This window comes from Armigeres subalbatus, chromosome 2 (assembly GCF_024139115.2).
Source record: "Armigeres subalbatus isolate Guangzhou_Male chromosome 2, GZ_Asu_2, whole genome shotgun sequence".
Lineage (NCBI taxonomy): Eukaryota > Metazoa > Arthropoda > Insecta > Diptera > Culicidae > Armigeres > Armigeres subalbatus.
Window position 1 is genome coordinate 242,667,217 of NC_085140.1, and position 21,633 is coordinate 242,688,849.

General features: G+C 41.7%; 1 protein-coding gene across 7 annotated transcripts in view; it reads left to right on the forward strand.

Annotated features, from left to right (window-relative positions):
• Positions 1-17,827, forward strand: part of LOC134212005 (protein split ends) — a 417,127-nt gene extending 399,300 nt beyond the window's left edge. For all 7 annotated transcript variants that reach the window (XM_062689469.1, XM_062689471.1, XM_062689473.1 and 4 more), the window contains one exon: positions 13,979-17,827. In XM_062689469.1, the coding sequence (XP_062545453.1) occupies positions 13,979-14,266 (288 nt within the window). In that variant the 3' untranslated portion in view covers positions 14,267-17,827. The remainder of the gene's footprint in view (positions 1-13,978) is intronic.
• The last annotated feature ends 3,806 nt before the right edge of the window (positions 17,828-21,633 follow it).

Consider the following 21,633-nt stretch of genomic DNA (forward strand, 5'->3'; position numbering starts at 1 on the left):
ATGCGTCTAGACGATTGACGTCGCAAATGCACGGCCACGAAGCCCACATAATGGACTGCTTCGTTGCACACCAACCCTGCTACTCGCTCCTAATTGAAAAGTAAATTTGAGATTGCTTCGCCCTGCTTCAATCCATCTAAGGTTACAAATGATGTCGAAATCTTACGCTTGATTTAGATTCATCCGACGTTACACAAATCAGCCGTATTAGTTTCGCTGGAAAACCATGTTCTAACATAATTTGCCATAATTCGTTTCATTTCACTGAAACCTGCGCTACTTTGAAATCAATAAACAGAAGTTGTGTCTACAATCTGTCGGTCCCGGATTTCATCAAGGATTTGTCTCAGGCTAAACATTTGATCCGTCTTAGATCGACCCTCACGAAAACCTACCTACCGTCAACGAAGGACTTTTCAAATCTCAATGATTTGAGAAGAACCAGGGAAATGATTTTGTACGTTTTTCGTCGGTAATTGGAGCACTCCACAATTCGATTGGTCACAGGTTTCATATAGGGGTAGTAGGGGCAATATGAACATACGGGGCAATATGAGCCACCCTCATTTTGAGCTTATTGACAAGTTTTATCATGTAAAAGTTATATGATCTTTAAAAGGATGCTACACATATGCATCAACGTGAAAACCGCATTAAAATTCAATTCAAACATGAAAATACACTTGAAAATGTAAATTTTCGCTGCATAGGCAAAATTATTATAAGATTTGAAGTTTATAAATAAGGTTTTGACACAAAATTGATTAAAATACAGGTCAAAAATACACCACAATCAAAAGATATATTAAAATTGAGTATTGTACACACATGTTTGTATTGATACAAATCTGAATTTATCATAAAACTTTTTTTTCCCAAAACCAGTCTCTATGGGGCAATATGGGCATACCTGCACAGAGCAAGATATCAGGCCTTAAAATACAAACAAGTTCAAATTTCAGTAGTCAAATACAAGAATATTATCATATATGTAAGATTCATTACGGAAAAATTACAACAGCGCATTACTGCGATTGAAACAGAAAAAATGACCATTGGCCAATTGAAATGTGGCTGTTCAAACGGTGAAGAGTGGCAAATCGGTTCAGTCCGCTGTTGTGCGGTTTTTTTATTTTATTTGGTATGGAATACTCACAACCAGTGTTGTAAAATGTCATTCGCATTTGTTTGTATAATTTTCCCAGAACTTTTTACAGAAGGTAGCTATCAATTCATGATGTATGACAAACTTATAGCGCTTAAATGTGCCTACAACTTTGTCTAACGAGACATTGCTGTAAATATGTAATCTGGGGCGTGGGAGGCAAAATGTCATTCAAATGACATTATGTCAAATGACACGTGACATTTTGGAGAGTTTTCACTCTACAGCCTCAGATGTTATATTTAGAGCAATGTACCCTTGGACAAAAATATAGCCCTACTCAATCGTTATGAGTACATCTAAAATTATGGAATAAATTTGGCTTCTAAAGAAAGTTATGAACAAATTAGTCAAATGACATGCAGGTGACATTTTACAAGCCTGCTCACAACTGTTGTAGGAATATTATATTCTTCCATATTACGATACTTTTTTCGCCTAAATAAACGTTTTGGATGGGTGGCCCATACTGCCCCAAATGGTGGCTCATATTGCCCCGTATAGTCGGGAACACACTTTGATATCAATACATTTTCAAAAGTGCATTCCAACAATTTCCAAACGCATTTTTCGTCATTCATCGACGTTATATGAAAGGTAACATTCTCTAGTATAAGTCAACTACATTTGAACGATGTTTTTTGAGCTTTTCAGCGCTTTTCGGAACGATTTCCTTAGGTGGCCCATATTGCCCCGATCACCCCTAATCAGGTTGAAGCTTTTCCAACACATTTTGTGTAGCCAGCATTATATGACAGCCATTGTACAATGAAATAACAAATTTGGATGCGTTACATGATGGGATTTTCATATAAAGCAGCCGAACCAAAAGAAATGGTATCCTAGAAACGAAAATTCCTCTGGTCCTAATTATTAGTTAATGCCGTAGTCGAACAATTCTATCATCCAATGTGTCTGCTTGCTTCATATAAAATTAAAGCCAGACAACTACAAACGTGATTATTCCCAAATCTTTTCCTTAGCACACATGCCAAAAAACATTTCTCGGAATGCCTCATTTATCAGATTAGTCATGAAGCGATTGGCAAGTGATTGGCACTGATTGGCAAGTGTGCAAGATTTGCAGCGGTGCACATCGGACCGTAATGGCCTTCCTATCAGTCGTGCCGCGAGTGCAAACGCATACACCACACGTTGTTCCATGATAATGAGATACCCAATTACGATACAAAAAGCAACGTTTCCTGTTGAAGTAGTGGTAAGCCTAGCACTGGTTCCATCTGAGCTGATTTAACCAACGTCGCAGAGGAATCCTTCCACGGACCTACCCGTATCTAACACCTGCTTGTCTAACTTGGCCTTGTCATGAAAGACTGTATTGCTGCCCACTAGTAGTTGTGTCGTTGTTTAGTAAGAATAATCAAACCTATTCATGTCACGTCATTCTGGACAGTAACCAGATTAATTTTGTGACCAAAAAGTTTGCCAACTGTTTGTGTCTGCTCAAGAAATCAGCCAATTTTACCCGTTTCCTGTTATTAACGCCTTGCGTACCTTAGCCCGTAATAGGGCAAATTAAAGCTTCGATCCCGAGTATCCAGCAATTCCCGAGTATCCAGCAACATTCCCGATGGATAAGGTAGCTAAGGTAGACTTGTGGGTCTGCGCTGAGCTGTTCTTTGATATTTTGAAACTAAATCAGTTGAGCAAACAAGCTTCCGATATTGTGAGACCCTGCTGTCTTCGGTTTACGAGACCAGCCCCATGAAACCCTGAATAACAACAGCATGTGGTGGGACTGCCCTGAATATCTCCACAGGGTAGTCTACGAATTCGACGCAGCCAAGCACATTTCGGACGATCAGGGTGTTATTGCCAGCCCGATGGTAGATAATGAACCCTTCCATTTTCTTTTGACAAATTGCAGTAACTTCCAGATGATTCAACGCATCATGGGCTATGTTCTGCAATTAGTTTTTAACTGTCGGAAACTCTGTCGTCTCTAACTACCGTTTTGGTTGAGAACGAAGTTGTGCTGAACTCTTGACCACTGACCACTGACCATCTCACCGCTGGCCGCTGGTGATCACACCGACTCATTATATTATTAAAATTAGACGAACGCTCACTGTTGCAGCCGAACCTTCTCTGGAAAACGCCACGGCCAACCGTTTGACGCGTGGGCCGCATTATAATGGTTTACCCCGGTGATGATGGCCTAGTCCGAACTGTTGACGTGCTGGTAGGAGGAACGATCTTTCGTCGCCCCATCAACAAGATTTTCGTGCCACCCATCGAAGACAATGCGGTTACGGCGAAGTAAGTTCGTATGTTCCGTCTCCCGACAGACGCCGGATGGCGAGACGAACAAGCGTAATAATTGGTTTCGCATGTCGCTTCACATTCGCATTTGAATTCGTCTCGATATACTGAACCCACAGTTCGTTCTTGAAGACGCAGAAGTTACGACGCATTTTACTCGCACCCCGCAGCTAAAATATCATTATCTTAGGTGGAAAAGAATTACTAGAGATTAACCTCTATTGTAGTGTGTCCCCCGTTGCCCAAGGTAATCATCAAATCTTGTAACAATCCGGGTGGTGTTCACACATATCATTCGTCCGTCACCCGCTCAAATGGCCCGCTAACTGTACTTAGAAAATGGCCCCTCAAACAATAGCAACATGCCACCCGCATCAATACGCCACCAATGCTCTGAATATTCAGAAGACTGCGCGAACCGGAATCTGTACGATTATTTTTGAAAAGAAAAAAACATCTGCATTGCCATGTGAAGTTAACCACACATTTGGTATCAGTCTTCACAGTCATGCTGCGAATTAAAGATGACAACATTTAGGTATAACAGGGTACAACTACCTGTGTGCAAAGTTTCTCTAAGTTGCGCGGCGCCTTTAGCGCCCTGGCCCAACCGCTCCCACATCACTAGGGGACTTCTAGAGGCTCTAATCAAACTTGACGTGATTCTCGCCAATATAGGAATGGTGTGGAGTCGATCATTGACGTTACGTTCTATAGTTCTGGATTGACCAGCGACATGAACTGTAGAGATGACGAAGTTCACATAAAGCAACGGTTTGGAAGACCGTCGTAAGGTCAGCCAAAGCGTGCACAGCGATACTTGGATCAATACCCAGAGAGAAAACCTCTTCGCATCCCTTAAGCTGCATGAGGTGATGTACTAACTGTCGTCGTGCATTTGACGCATTTATGCCGCGGAAAGGGTCACCGAGAAAAGGTAAACCACTAATTTACTGGTGGAATATGGCCATTGCAAGTCTGCAGACAACTTAGACTAGGCTAGGGCCGTACGCCGTAAGAGCGACCATCTAGAGGGGCAATCTCGAACGTTGCACTGATGGCCGCATGCAATGATGCTATCTCATGTATTGACTGGTGGTCACCCATCGAACTTGACGTCAGTATAGATGATACTGTTATTTTTTTCACTCATCAAGTTCGTCGTATAATTGAGGAGCCAGTGCCCCTGTGATATCTGAAGCCTACGTCTCCCGGGTCGAACAGTCGTCTGCGTCGGCTAAAGCGAAGTAGGGTAAAGCATTGCGACAGTACTGCAAGAATCGCACGCTGATTACGAAGCAGGAGTTTAACCGTTCCATTACTGCATATCGTGTATACAATCGATTCCTTTATCGTCGTTACGTGCTTCGAACGCAATTATCACACCGTAAAAATCCCAAAAGTTTTTGGTCGTTTGTTATTTCCAAACGAAAGCAAGTAGGTCTGGATTCGTGCTTACATTTTGAAGAAGAAATCGCCAGTTCAGAGCTGGAAAAGTGTAATTTGTTCGTTCGACATTTCCTAAGTACCTTCAATGCCATCAGGGCCACCGCCGATCAAATAGCGATCAAATCAGTTCACACCAAGAAATGCTTTAAATTTACATGCGTTTATAATCGATGAGCAGATCGTTCTGTCAGTCATAAGAAAATTGAAAAGCTCGTACACTGCCGGCCCGGATGGTATTCCGTCATCTGTGCTCAAGAATTGTCCGAACTCACTGGCTCACGGCCAGGATTTTCACACTGTTGCTCCAGGAGCGAAAGTTTCCTGATGAATTGAAGATATTGGACATGTTTCCTGTTTGCTCGTTTGCCTTAAAAGAAGGAGGCATTTACTCTCCCTCCTTATTCCGGGCAGATGCGTGCTTTTAAAGAAGGAAGCATTCACTCTTGCCTTATTCCGGAGAAGCGGATGCTTTAACTGAAGGTGCCATTTACTCTGTCGCATTAGTTCGGGCAAATGCGTGCTTTAAAAGGAGGAGGCATTCACTGTTTCGCATTATTCTGGGCAAGCACGTGTTTTTTTTTTTTTTTTTTTTTTTTTTTTTTAGAGGGGTGAAGGCAAATCTGCATACAGACACCTTAAATTATCACTCAGGGGGTGGGGTTGGCGCGGGTGGCCGAAGGGCCGACCGCCCGGCCCCCTAAACCCCCCCAAGCAACAGAAGGTTACTTGAGTTACCCTCTCTTCTAATGCACAATTCCCCAGGACTACCTTTCAGTATTACTTCTGTGGGAAAAGCAGTACTAAAAGTACTCCTCCCAAAACAACACCTTTCACAGTGCCTCTCTTCGATGTTTTGTCATACGTCTGAGCCCTTTGGCTCCCTTATTGGTGCCAGCAAGCACACAAAAGCGTGGGCCCTTAAGCCCTTTACTTTTTTTTTTCCTTGTGCCATTCAGCAACGCATCTACTTTCCTTTTTATTTTTAGAGCCATTTAGCTCTCAACGTGCTCGCAAGCTACTCAGATAGTCCCCCGGCGGCGGATCTACCCTACTCCGACGGGGAGTCCCCCGGCGGCGGAAGCTCCCCCGATACCGACGACCCGCATTCGTGGATGGCTGTTACATTACCAACACTACACATTCACCTGGTATGCATGTTCATAGATCCGCTCAAGTCCTACGCACATTCTCACTTCAACGGGTGACCGGACGAGTGCCGAGGTCAGGCCAAAGATTCCGGGTGGAGATAGCTTCCGGTTCAGTGGTGCCCCGACGACCCGAAGCAGGTGCATTCACGCGGCACGATCTACTCAACTGGTCCCCGGCGGTGGACCTAGCCTACTCCGATTAACCGATTTCCCATGAACTGCGCCTTTCAGCTTCTTACTTAACCGATGAGCCATTCAGCTCTCACCTTGGTCGCGGACTACTCGGATAGTCCCCGGCGGTGGATCAATCCTACTCCGACAGGGAGTTCCCCGACGTCGGAAGCTCCCCCGTAACCGACGACCCGTCTCAACGGGTGACCGGGCGAGTGCCGAGGTCAATCCAAAGATTCCGGGTGGGGATAACTTCCAGTTCAATGGTGCCCCGACGACCCGAAGCCGGTACATTCGCACGCCACGGTCTACTCAGCTGATCCCCGGCGGTGGACCTAGCCTACTCCGATAACCGAGTTTCATTTGCCTTGAGCCATTCAGCTCTCACCTTATTCATTGAGCCATTTAGGCTCCCGCCTCGGTCGCGATCGCGAACGACTCGGATAGTCCCCGACGGCGGATCTAACCTACTCCGACGAGAAGTTCCCCGAAAGCGGGAGCTCCTCCGAACCCGGCCGTTTCGCCACGTTCTGCGGCTACGCGCTCGCCGCAAGCTGAATACAGTTGCGACGCTGTCGTTCCCATCCATTATCGACATATATATTCACGACTTCCACGACTCATGGTCCGCTATTCGTAACGGCTGCCTGCTGCTGCTCTATGCGCCAACTTCGTTGCAGGATGTCGGCTATCCTGGACGTCGCTCTTGCAACCGCTCTCCACTGTTCTGGGTTCTGGCACATTTTTATGACGATGTTATCGGTGTTGGTGTCCGTTCCGCATGCCCCAACATCGCACTCCTCTCCGTTTCGAACCGAGGACATGTGAACAGGATGTGTTCAGCCGTTTCTGTCACGTCTGGGCATTGCGGACAGGTGGGAGAAGCCGCGTGACCAAACCTGTGTAGGTACCACTTGAAGCATCCATGGCCTGTTAAGAACTGGGTCAAGCCAAAGTTTAGCTCCCCATGAGGTCTGCTAATCCATGCCGACACACTTGGGACTAAGCGATGGGTCCACCTTCCCTTAGGCGAGTTGTCCCACTCTCTGCCATTTGGCTACCGTTGCTGCCTTTATATTCCTTCGAGCGTTATCGGTGCCCCTGAGGGCGTAGCACTCCTCGTCTTCCTCTACCACCAGTTTGATAGGCATCATGCCCGCGAGTACACATGCCGCTTCGCGAGATACGGTGCGATATGCGCTGATAACTCTCAGGCACATTAGCCTATGAGTACTCTCCAGCTTTCGCACGTTGCAGTTTACGCTCAACGCTGACACCCAAGCTGGTCCTCCGTATCGTAGTATTGAAACCGCCACGCTTGCCAGCAGCTTGCGCTTGCTGGAGCACACCCTAGAGTTGTTCGCCATCATCCTCGATAGTGCCGCTATCGCCGTCGACGCGCGCTGGCAGGCGTAGTCGACATGACTTTAAAGCTCAACTTATCGTCGAGCATCACCCCAATTGTTTCAGAGATCTCTTGGAGGTGATGTCGCAGCCGCCGACTCTAATTGTCGCCTCCTGAACCGATTTCCGATTGTTAACGACTATCATCTCCGTTTTATGATGCGCCAACTGTAGCTTCTTGCTGCGCAACCATTCCTCCACTAGGCTGATCGAATAGGCTGCAGTCAATTCGACCTCTTCGACGGATTCTCCGTACACGGTCATGGTTACGTCATCGGCGAATCCCACTAACTTGACTCCTGGCGGGAGCTTCAACCGCAGCACGCCATCGTACATCACGTTCCACAGCAATGGACCCAAAATTGATCCCTGTGGGACACCTGCCGTGATGGGGGCGGTAGCCATGCCTTCGTCTGTCTCGTAGATCAATAATCGATTCTGAAAGTAGCTTCCCAGAATCTTATACAGCCCTACCGGTACTCCCAGCCGAAGCAACGAGTTCGCGATCTCCATCCAGCACGCACTGTTGAATGCATTCCGCACGTCGAGTGTTATTACTGCGCAGTAACGTATACCGCGCCGCTTGCATTCGATGGCGACCTTTGCAGTGTCAACCACCGAATTAATGGCACCCAGAGTAGACCTTCCTCTCCGAAAGCCGAATTGCTCGCTCGATAATCCTCCTACCTCCTCGACGTACGGCGACAGTCTGTTCAGGATCAACTTCTCCAGTAGCTTCCCTACCGTGTCTATTAGACATTGGTCTGTACGCTGAGGGTCTCTTGGTGGTTTGCCAGGTTTCGGTAACAGGACCAAACGCTGTCTCTTCCATATATCCGGGAATGTCCTCTCGTCCAGACACTTCTGCATGGCCAACCTAAACATGTTCGGGTTAGTCGTTATGGCTGCCTTCAATGCCATATTCGGGATCCCGTCCGGACCAGGTGCTTTACTCGGGTCGAGGGACTTTGCCACCGTCAATATCTCTTCTACCGTCACCCTCTCCACCGCTTCATCATTTGCTACCCTCGCTGCTGGCGGCCAGTGGGTTGGGCCGTGGTGCGGGAATAGTGCCTCGATTATAGTCTTCAGCCTCGTTGGACATCGCTCGGGAGGAGCCAGTGCTCCTCTTGTTTTGGCCATCACCACCCGATAGGCGTCTCCCCATGGGTTCGAGTTGGCGCTCTGGCACAGTCTGTCGAAGCAGGCTTTCTTGCTTTCTTTGATGGCCTTGTTTAGAGCCAGTCTCGCTGCTTTGAATTGCTCGATGCGTTCCTCCCTCACTTCCACCAAGCGTGTCCTTTGCGTTTTTCTTCTAGCCCGGAGACAGGCTGCTCGAAGGGCTGCAATTTCATCGCTCCACCAGTATACCTGTGGCCTGCAGTTCCGTGGTCGCACCTTCCTCGGCATGGTCGCGTCACAAGCTCGAGACAGGACCGCACGTGTTTTAAAAGGTGTAATTTACCCCCCCACCTTATTCCGGACATATGCGTGCTTTAAAAGAGGGAGAAATTCATTCTTTTACATTATTCCGGCCAAGCGCGTGCTTTAAAAGAAGGAAGTATTCACTTTTTCGCATTATTTTGGGCAATTGCGTGCTGTAAAAAAATGAAGCATTCATTCTCTCGCATTATTCTGGGCAAGTACGCTTTACAAGAAGGCGACATTTTGCTCTCCCATCGTATTCCGGACAAGTGCATAATTTGACAGTAATTTACTCTCTTGCCTTGTCCCGGCCCCGGGCAAGTGCGTGTATTGTATTTAGCGCATTAACATTATTTGTTGCTGAAGATAAATATATCAGTTCCATAGACAGGACCTGTATTAAAGAAAAAGAAATAATTGCTTATACTGAAAGTCACATCACGTTTTCACAAATTTCTCGTGAAGGTTGTGAAGCCAGATTTGCTTTCATTCTCTCCGCTGGTCTCTGGCGGTGGCTCCTTCGCATTATCCCGAGTGCTCCCGGATCAAATATTAGGATAATTGTTAGCATATGCAAAAGTAATAATTAAAATTAGAGCCTAATATATTTATATGCACTTGTCATAAGACGAGTTTGTACCATCTCAGTCATAGTAGTAGGCTTCGCTGATGATGTCACGCTTGCGTTGTATGGCAATTTATTAAGGAGGTCGAGCAAACCGCATTCCACTCTATCAAATTAGTGAACCAAAGATTGGATGTGCTCCAGGAAGCTAGAACTGACACAGCGCAAGACCTAGTATATTGTCGTCAAAATAACTTCTTCTTCTTCTTATTGGCATTACATCCCCACACTGGGACAGAGCCGCCTCGCAGCTTAGTGTTCATTAAGCACTTCCACAGTTATTAACTACGAGGAGGTTTCTAAGCCAAGTTACCATTTTTGCATTCGTATATCATGAGGCTAACACGATCATACTTTTATGCCCAGGGAAGTCGAGACAATTTCCAATCCGAAAATTGTCTAGACTGGCACCGGGAATCGAACCCAGCCACCCTCAGCATGGTCTTACTTTGTAGCCGCGCGTCTTACCGCACGGCTAAGGAGGGCCCCAAACTACACTACAGGTACTAAATACGTCATGGCTCTGTCCCGAATGACGGCCAACCTCCTCGACGGAGTGTTTGAGTGAACATAGATTCTGGTGAATGATTTGTTTATCGGCTTTATCGGTCATTTCTACTCAAAGTATGAGGGAGTAGATAATCGAAAGATAATTGAAAATCATTAGATTGAAAGCCATTCGCTAGGGCGCGAACAAGTATGAAGCGATAGAGGGTGAAAGGGAGAAAGGAAGACCATCTATTGAACAGCACACAATCGAAGCGTGAATCTTCTTGCCTAACGCCCTGGTTGTGGACGGCTTGGTTAGTGGTATGGAAACCACCGTGCCAAGACAGGCAAAAAGATCCAGGCAACGATCTCCCCATGTGCTGTTCTGTTTTACATCTAGTTCTATCGATCGGCAGGTTTATGCGGAATTCGCACTACCACTCATGGAGATATGTCCATATCGTGACGTGTTCTTCCAATCACCTGATTTCGATCTTATTGGATAGAACCCCATTTTTTGTTATTAGCCAAATTTTCATAATTGAAACAGATTTTATTATCCTTTGAAAGAAAGAAGAAGAAAGAAAGAAGAAGAAGATGGATGTTGATTTAAGTGGACACATAAAAAGTCTGTCGAATTGTCAGATCGATCATATTGATTTTTCTGGATTACCGAAATGCCGAGAGCTATTTATTTTATTGCTTAGAACTTTTGTGCTGCAAATTGCGGTATTACAATTATGATTACTTGCGCTGCATAGACGGTCTACGATAAAGTCAAATCAAACGCAGTAATATTCACAACTGCAACTACCGGGACGGAACTTATAGCTGATCGAAGCTGTCTTTATTTAGGTGTTTTGAAAGTTATAATTTTGGGTTCAACGCCATTGCGGAAAGGAATTAGAAGGATTTAGCAATTTTAATTAAGAGGAAGACCAGAAGGACCGTCACATTAAAATGATTGTAAGGATAAAATTTGGTAGAAAAAACAACACAAAAACACTAATAAACTAGACAAAAATTGCGATGATAGGGTCCGACGGCTCCGGCTTCTCCCTGAGGACTGGAATTGTGGGGCTCCTGCCGCTTTGTATAGCTTTTTTTTCCTAAGGGTGGTGCAAATATGGTTCTGTGTATCTGTTCTCCGGTGGTATGTTAACTTGCTGCTGAAGCTGAAAGATTAATGTCTAGGTTAGGAATGCCACATTTTGACCATTCTCGCCAATATTATCTCCCAAACAGAAAATCTTTGTGGATTGTTCGACCTTTCTTTTTGTGAGAAAGGATCAGATTGCCTTTCAATGCAATGGGGCGATATTCAGAAATCCGAATATCGTCGGTCGAACGAGAGGTTTTTTTTAAATTGTCCGACCATCAGTTGCGTCTAGTTTTGTACCATGCTCAATGACTATTGCAGGCATCTCATTCAAACCATTCAGTATTCATCCTTTGTTCTATTATGCATTCCAATAGCTTTTTGGTAGGCTAGTTTTTGTTCCATTACCTTCGCTTCAAAATTCCTCGCTGTTCTTATATCCATTGAGAGTTCGTTCGTGATTACTCAATTGCAGCAAACTGTCTGACTGAACTCGAGCCTTGAGACTCCAAGCCCGTGGTGCTCAGCACTTTGGGCGTTTTTTCCTCAATTTGCTTCTCACACAATAAAAATAAGTTTTACCCATACAAATTAGCACTTGGTCTAAAGCTTTCAATCAAATATATCTTTCTGCTGATGGTAATAAACTGGATATTGGTGTTAAATTCACTCCGTACGAAACGACCAAGGTGCGGCCCGCGGGCCGCAGTGTAATTTTACTTTGATCAAGTTGTACGGAGTGATTTCAATACCAATATTCGTTTTAATACCTTCAGCTGATAGATATATTTGAAAGCTTTCGTGCAAGTACTAACTTGTTAGAAGAAAGCTCTTTTTCATTGTGTAACAAGCAAATAAATGGGAAAAACGCCCAAAATGCTGAGCACCACTGCTCCAAACGAATCCTACGATGGATAGGATATACCACGATATACGACGTTGTAATGCTCACTATAGATGGCAAAACGGCATCGTAAACGCGGCCTACCATGAAGCTTACGGCCTCTTCTGGGATGTCTACTGCATGTTATCTTCGCTTGACGCTCTTCCGTGAAATGAACAACGTGTCGAGACTGCCGTGTTGTATAAGCTTAGCAATACCCATCCATTACCTTCCTGTCCACATCTGGTTTCATTTTGCCTGAGTGCTTTTAAATCAGATTCGTCAGGCTTCGCTTGGACCTCTGCAGAGTTCTGTAGAGAATCGCTTGCTTAAAAAAAATGGTCTTATATTATTTCCTAACTGGCGGATTTATGGAAGTACACAATGCAATGACTGATCAATAAATAGCTTGACGGATTATTGATGCGTCCAAGCCCTTTTAAAACGATAGTAGAGATTAGAAGAATACTATATAGCGTACTAAAAATCAAGGATGTTAACGATCATTCAATAATTTGCGTTCGATCATTTAGTAGTTTGGCAATAACACATTCCAGAAGCTGAATTTCAAAATATGTTGTATGGTGGACTTCTAGTACGAAGGGTTTTCTTCAACTTTGTCTAATGGTTCGTTATTAGAATTTAATTAATAACGGAGTTATAGCGCTAGTAGCAGTAACTTAAACTAAATGATTGGAATTTTGTTATCATTTAGTCTAAGTTACTGAAACTATAGCTATAACTCCGTTACTAGTGGAATTCAAACAATGAACCATTAGGCAGAGTTGTAGAAAAACATTCGCACTAGAAGTCCACCATACAACATATTTTGAAATTCAGCTTCTGGAATGTGTTATTGACAAACTACTAAATGATCGAACGCAAATTACTGAATGATCGTTAGCATCCTTGCTAAAAATATAATTCAAATATAGCCATGCATCTAACTGGTATTTACCTATGACAACAGACTGCCATCTGCACAACTTACTTAGAAAGAAATGCAATGATACAACATCGATTCAAATGGGGGGTTTCCCGGCAACATTAAACATTTAATTACTTCCGGGCATAGTTAAACGCTGCACATATATTTTCTGTGGCTCATGATATGGTTAAAGCGTTAAAACTGCATAGTTTAGATATTACATAAATTAGTGAATGTTCTTTCTTTTTGTTTTCTATTGACGAATGCCAATAGATTAAAAGCAAAAATATTGAAAAATTTAAATTTATAAAACTTGTAATTATAAGTAAGAAACCATATTTTTGTTTGTCGCGGATTTGTTTTTACAGTCGCGGTTTTCAATTTGCTAGTCGCGGATTTCGCGGATTGGAATTCGACTAGTTTGTAACAGCCCTGTGAATGCATATTGCATATGCATCTGCATATTTTCAATCAAGCCCAAGTCCTGGTGTTAGGTGGGACACTAAACCGATCTGACACGACGACCCTCCGACTAGACAGGAAGTTTGCGCAGCCTTTAAAACTAATAATTACGAACGATATAAAAGATAATACGACTCTATACAATCGGAAACGACCTAGGCGACGAATATTTTCAATCGAAGTTCTTTCTACGCGATCTCATAAAATTATATTATTCTACAGTTAGGCTGACTTGATTTTTGTAGATTTTCTATGACTATGAAACCGAAAAATTTAAACAAATGGCTAAGTTATCCAGATTGGAAAATAAAAATTGTTGTTTACAGCTGTATAGATAAACTAAAACATTGTCTTCATCAACCATTTTTACATGTGTACTCAAATTCCATCTAGGTGCATTTTTCCATAAATAATCCTTTTTTTTTCTAATTCCCAACCCCCACACAGATGGACCAAGAGCACTGTATGCTTCTGGCGTTGCCGTGCGGTCGCGACCGGATGGATGTGCTCCAGCAGCAGAACAACCTGCAGACCGGCTTCATCACCTACCTACAGCAGAAGCAGGCCGCCGGCATCGTGAACATTGCCGCGCCGGGCAGTTCGCAGGCGGCCTACGTCGTACACATCTTCCCTTCGTGCGAGTTCGCGAACGAGAACCTGGCACGGATCGCGCCGGACCTGATGCACCGTGTGGCCAACATCCAGTACCTGTTGATAGTGATTGCCACCGTGTAGGAAGGAGACGCCGCGGATGAGGTGCGGTGAGTACGATCCCAAACTTGTGACAAAGTACCCCTCGAATTTTGACGACGCAAATCGAAACAGCACCAGCAGGAAAGTGGTGCGTTCGATGGAAGAGGATGCGAATTGATCTCATTAAGATTATAATACGGAAACATATTTTAGTGGTAAGCTACTACCAGCTAGAGGAAGGAAGCGCGGGAGAGATTAAAGGGAAATTAGGGAATCGCCGTCACGACAACCCGTTAGTGCAGTGATAGGACGATAGGGTTTTAAAAAAGCAGAATAGGAAACACGTGTTGAAAAGAAGGTTACTTATAGAGAGTTTGTGAGACAGGATTAGAAAAAGGAGAGTAGAACGTTGGAAGATAAGTTGTTGAGTAATATGGTAAGATATGAGTAAAAAAGCGGTACACTATAGAAAGCTATAATTAAGTGGTTGAATATTCTTAACAGAACTACAGAGAAAAAGGCAGAATTTGCAAAGGGTTGGAGCTGCGCAGCTTAAGTTGTACGTAGTTCCTTTCGATGTTACGCGTGAAAATAATGGCGTAAATCGTGGCGTGAAGATGGAAGAAGAAGTTGAAGGAAGTTTATGTGACAACTGTGATTTTGATCATAATTTTTAAGTATTATGAACTCTTTATAATGTAAGCCACCGTGAAGCAAAAATAATAAAAAAATAAAAAGAAGAAATCCACATCGGACATGAGGCGACTTGTTGAATAATTACGAGAAACCGCTGCTGAGTCCTACTCTTGGTTTGGCAGTGCTTCATTTGGAGTAACGATCCAAATACATCGGAGGTGTTCAATATAATTAGGATCGGTAACATTTTGGCACAGAAAATCAAAAACAGAAGTCTAATGACTTCTCGTCTTGGCTAGAAAATTATTGTTGTCAATTTGTTCGAGGGTTGCAGTATTTTTTTGTTCAGCAAGTCATGGAATAACGATCTTGGTTTCGTATAGAAATATTTTCTTACGTCGGTCCTGGAACCCACAGAAATTAGAATATAGAATACAGTTTAGAATACATTTTCGTATTTCCCAACAGCTTTTTTGTCAAATCATTAAACTGCATTTGGGGGTTCTTGCTAATTTGTTACCCACGATGTTCTTATCCTAATTATTTTGAGTACCGCCATACATCGGAGGATGGAAAACTGAAACTGAAAGAGATTTTTTGTACATGCTGGTAAAATGAGTTCAGGAGGAGAGTTCTGGTTCTCCGCTTCCTCTTCTCATTAATTCTAATTTATTGAATCATTGTTTTCTTTTTTTTTCTGTTGACAGGTGTGTAATATAGGTTCTTTTTAGTTTTTGTCTTTATTCCTGATAAAGGAAACGATTTGTACGATATATCGAAGCGCGCAGAGTGGAGCTGTCGTAAACTATTTATATTATGTAAATACAATAGAGCGAAAGTAATTGTTGAAGCTTAAATATTAGATTTACTCTGATAGTGTGTAACTGATGACGATGATGAAGAAGAAAAAGAAGAAGAATAATTAATGAGGTTATAAAATGTATAAAATCAATATTTCATATAAGCTAACTGTAAACGATTCAAGGTAGGTCTCATAAACTGTTTCTAAGGAACGATAATGTTTGCATAAATCGTGCAACATTGCTGTCAAATAAAGGAAAAAGAAAATCTAGGCAATAAGTTCCCTACGATTGAAGTTATTGTTTTATTTTTAAAGGAAATAACTTAAGGCTAGTACTACGTGCAGTTCACACACACACACCCCATTTGTGTAAATATAATCTTAATACATGGCGTTGCAGAAAAAAACATAAACGTCAGAACATAATGCTGTTTTAGAAGTCTACAGTGATAAGAACCTAAACCACAGAATATTACGCAGAATTCTTGTTTGTACATAGATTACTGAAAATGATACAAACCCAACAATCACCTGCACAGGATTGCAAACCGATATGTGTTGCGGTGATGACAAAGTGACACAACATGAGTGCAAATATTTTGCCACAGTCATTCGTTCTATCGATTCATTTTTCTCCTGAATGAAAACCTAGTTTTGTGATGCCGCCAGTTGACGCTGCCACACATAATAACATACATACATACGTTCATATAAACATACTAGCCTGGGTCATCATTTGTATGAAATGAGGAAACATGCAAATTTGCATTCTCATTTGGAAGTTCCTAATAAATGTGCTAAATATTGGAAGATATCAGTTGTTTTCCGGATTATCACATTGTTTTTAATTTTGGATCTAAAGTAGTAATGATTTCCATAAAATAATAATAGAGTAACATTTTAAAATCAATGTCAACAAAAAACAAAGTTTCATGTTGAAAATGTCTCTCATACTAAATTCTATTCAAATTATTGTTCAATACGAAAATCTGTAAAATTGACTAACATTCCCAAAAATAATTGTCCAATTATTGAGAACTTCAAATGGGATCAAAATTGCCATATTCAAATCCGATCTATTTGACCCATCCTAGTGCATACAAACCATACACACGTGTCCTGCCCATGGTTGTGAACCGCGCCTATTTGCAGATAAGTTTTACTCCTTATTAGCAGCGTTGCACAATTGGTTAATGTGCGGGAGGAGTTTCAGGCAGCTTTTGTAACGTTTCTTTGTAACGTCTTGTCAATGTTTTGTTGTTCGGCACGTGACCCCACACTACTTCACGTGCCGAAATGCTTGAAGGGCGCACTGTTCTACAAACGGAAATAAAAAAAACGCATAATGTTTCGATTCGTATATTTGTGTCATTTGAAATTCGTAGCGCAAAAGATAAATTGCTCATTAGATTGGTAGAAATGCCGGTATTTTCACTTCCACCGTTGTGAAGAACTAAAAATAAATAAACTCAATGCAACCCGTAGCAGAGAAACCTAATTCTGAAAACGCGTTGTAAGATAGAAAAGCAACTCTATTTAGATAGCAAAATTATATGTTTGTGTACTGAATGTGAGACCCACACATGAAAACGAACAATGACTTATAAAAGAAAACAGCAAGCTTACCCAAATTGAAATAGCGCGTCAGTGGGAACGTCCCTAGCTGCACTCTTTCCCTATGGAACAGGCACTGTGGCCGAAAAAAAGGAAAGAAATATTCATCAAAAATAAAAAAAAACACACATCTATTGTTATAAATGAGACGATTAAAACAACCATAAAAAAATTAACCAATAATCAATTGAAGAAACCATCGAAGCAGCAGCGTTGAATGCAAAAACACACACATACACAAAACTTTAATAGTAGTCGCGCGGGAGGAAATGCACTACCACCCGCACGCGGTAGAACACAACACAGAGTAACTCTACACGTTAGGACAAAAATAATGGGGAAAAAACACAAAAAACGCAAAATAAAACTACTACAATTATGAAAAATAAACAAACGAAAAAAAGTGGAAAATGAAAAAAGTTAAAACATTAATATTAATATTAACTGATTGTGATCATAATGAAAGAATAAATTGTACCTTTCTTGTATATTTTGTACATATTGATTACGATTAATGATTAAAATTGCAAGGAATAAAATATTTAAAAAAAGTTGCAGGATATTTTTATTATTGTTCTTCGAAACCCACAAAACACCATCTCAGCATCTGGTCCTATGAAAGGCGAAAACGCAAAAGGCTGAATTATTCATGACTGAAATCTTGAAAGGCTGAAAGAATCAAAAGGCTGAAATGTATCAGAAGGTCGAAATTGAATTGATGCAATGAATCTCAACCGTACGATGGAGTACAAGTTGAGTAACCACTGTGAATAGTGAATAATGAATAAAGAATAAGGAATTGAAAATAAAAAAAGAACAAAACTGATAAACACTAATAAAAAATACGATACTAATAAAAAATAGAAATTGAAGAATAAAAAAAATAAAGGTAGAAGAAAAAAGGAAGAAGATAATAGGAACAAGGAAGAAAGAAGGAATAAGGAAAAAGAAAGAAAGAAAAAGGAAGAACGAAAGACCTTTTTTTTCTTCAAGGGAAATGGTTTAGGTAGTGTACGTCCCTCGTCAGAGATTATGCCTGATATTGAAGGCTTTGTACAGTGGTGTATTTGGCGAAAATCGTGAACTTTTTTTACCACTAGGGTTTTATTAATGAATTATTGCCAGTGGCTGATTTTATAGCCGCCACTTCCACATCCAGGCGCTATCGTATATTCGCAAATAGCCAGCATAAGTTAACCGCCAGAAATTTTTATGGCGAAAAACATCTAACGTGGGTTTCCTCAAAATTAGGAACTTTTGATGAAAAACTACTTGGTACCGGTTATGTAGGAAGGTGTCCGCTACTACGCGTACCAAATATTTTTTCGATAAAGGTGCTTAATTTTGAGAAATCGAACCTTAGATGCCTTTCGCCATACTGATTTCAGGGAGTTAACTCCTAGTAAGCACGCTTGAAGTAGGCGATTCATTGGCATCAGTGTCTTTGTGAATAAATTTTACAAAAATATGGCGCATCGAGTGGCGAAAAGTTGTAGTTCCAATTTTTGCCACAGGTGGCGCTGCAATATGTAACTTCTTTAGTAAACGGTAGCAAACCAGTCACTGCTTGTGTTTCATTGCTAAGTGTATTATGTTAGGATGTTAACTTATCCATTCTCCCGCGCAGCGAATGACGTCAGATTTGCATTGTGTAAAATGATTGGATGAAAAGAGAAGATAAATAGCTTCACACTGCACTTCTTTCGACATTAACATTTGACAGCATGGCATGCAGTGTATTGAAATCTCTTCTTCTTCTTCATTGACATTACATACCCCACTGGGACATTGCCGCCTCGCAGCTTAGTGTCCATTTAGCACTTCCACAGTTATTAACTGCGAGGTTTCTAAGCCAAGTTACCATTTCAAGCGTGGCTCTTCAAACGAAGCATGAATTAGTTTCTCCATGTTATTTTGTTCCTTGTGTTTCGTACACTTTCACTGTTTTAGAACAGCAGTACATCGTACAGCTAAAAAACTAGCATATTTGCTTTAACATACAAAATTTTACATTGTGCTTCACTTCAGCGAAGCTTTTTTCTCTTCAGGACTAATTCGATACTTTGAACACAGGATTTTGCAGAATGAATATGCTTATCCAATGGCTGAAATTTCGTCATTTTGCATAAAGTCGCATTTTTGGAGGGAGAAGGGTTGCGTTTTCATCATATCCCATTCATATTTCCCATGTCCTACTCCATCCTAACCTTCTTCTCTTTTCATCAGGTAAATTTTTCAATTGGAAGGCAAAATTTTCAATTGGAAGGAAATGCGCAGCCCGAGCCAACTTTATGTTGCTCTGTTCAACAGAAGGAAGGAAGAAGGAAGACGGAAGAAAAAAGAAAGTTGGAAAAAGGAATAAGGAAGAAGAAGAAGAAGAAGGATCAGGGGAGAAGGAAGAAATAATTAAGAAGGTAGTTGGAAAACGGAAGAGTGAAAAAGAAAAATGGAAGGAAAGATTGGGGCCCTCCTTAGCCGTGCGGTAAGACGCGCGACTACAAAGCAAGACCATGCTGAGGGTGGCTGGGTTCGATTCCCGGTGCCGGTCTAGGCAATTTTCGGATTGGAAACTGTCTCGACTTCCCTGGGCATAAAAGTATCATCGTGCTAGCCTCATGATATACGAATGCGAAAATGGTAACCTGGCTTAGAAACCTCGCAGTTAATAACTGTGGAAGTGCTTAATGAAGACTAAGCTGCGAGGCGGCTCTGTCCCAGTGTAGGGATGCATTGCCAATAAGAAGAAGAAGTGTGATGTTCTCATGATCAGAATGTGCGTAGCAAGCCCCATGTTTTGATAATCATAGGGGCGTAACTGCATTGATCGATTTTTTCGTCGATGTTTTCTTTTTATTAATGTGGCCGTTAGCAATAGTGTTCCGAAGATTATATTGTTTGGTGTGATAAAGGTTGATTCCATCTTGCACCTTGCAATGTAGCTTTTGATTAGCGGCAGGGTAGCATCTATACAGATCGAGAAAATGTTGCCTAGAAACAATTTCAGCGATTTATGTTGCATAAAAGTTAGCCCACAGAACAGGCTGATCGATGTTTGAATAATGGTTGAAATAATGCTGAAAGCATAATTTTTAAGCTTATGTGCTAAAAGCGGGGCTACCCCGTTTGGCATAAAGTCATTTGGCATAAAGCCGTTTGGCATAAAGTCGTTTGGCATAATGGTCATTTGGCATAATAGTCGTTTGGCATAATGGTCGTTTGGCATAACGCAATGAAAATGATCTTATTTTCGATATTCATATTCTTTACGCAACTTAAAGCTGGACTTCCACATAGACTTCTTGATATTGACAATAAAGAAGGCGCATGCTTTCAAAAAAGGCATCATCGACTCTTTTGCATTATTCCGAGCAATCGCGTAATATAAAAGAAAGGATGATCTCCCTTTTTGCATTGCACCGAGCAAATGCTCCCTTCAAAGGAAGGCATCATCAACCAATTGCGTATATTAAAAGAAGGAATCATCCCCCCTTTTGCATTGCTCCAAACAAACGCGTGCTTTAAAAGAAGGCATCATCAACTCTTTTTCACCATCCTGAGCAATCGCGTAATATAGAAAAATAATTATCTCTCCTTTCGCATTGCATTAAGCAAACGCGTGCTTTAAAAGAAGGCATCATCAACACATTCGCATTATCCCGAGCAATTGCGTAAATTAAAAGCAGGAATGATCTCCTTCCTTTTTGCATTGCACCAGACAAATGCGAGCTTTAAAAGAAGGCAGCATCATTTCTTTTTTTGCATTATCGCGAACAATCGCGTAATTTAAAAGAAGGAATGAACTTTATTTTTGCATTGCATCAGCCCTTTTTTGTTATCCCGAGCTATTGCGTAATTTAAAAGAAGGAGTATCTTCCCCTTTCGCATTTCACCGAGCAAACGCGTGGTATAAAATAAAGGCTATATCACGTATTTCGTCTATCTCAAGCAACCGTTTGATTTAACAAAAATTCAATAAAATAGAATTGCCTTTACTTACACTTTTTGGGGAATAATACGTTCTGAGGAATGGTCTCTTAGTAAATATATTCTGGGAAAAAGATTCAAATGGTACGGTTTTCGACAGACAGTTTTCTGGGAAATTGCAAAGAATCTAAATCTTTGATAAGAACATCAATTATTAAAGTGTAGTCATCTAAACTGAAAGAATGTACAAATGAAGGGAAAAATCATTTTAATTATAACTTACATAAATGCCAATAACAACTTTTCTGAAAGAATTGTAATTTTTCTGAGTATACACTCGATTCTTTTTTACACGGGGGATGCGTTCCGTGTTAAAAAAAAATTTCAGTTCAAAATTTGAAAATACGTGTAAAAAAAGTTTTATGATTTCTCG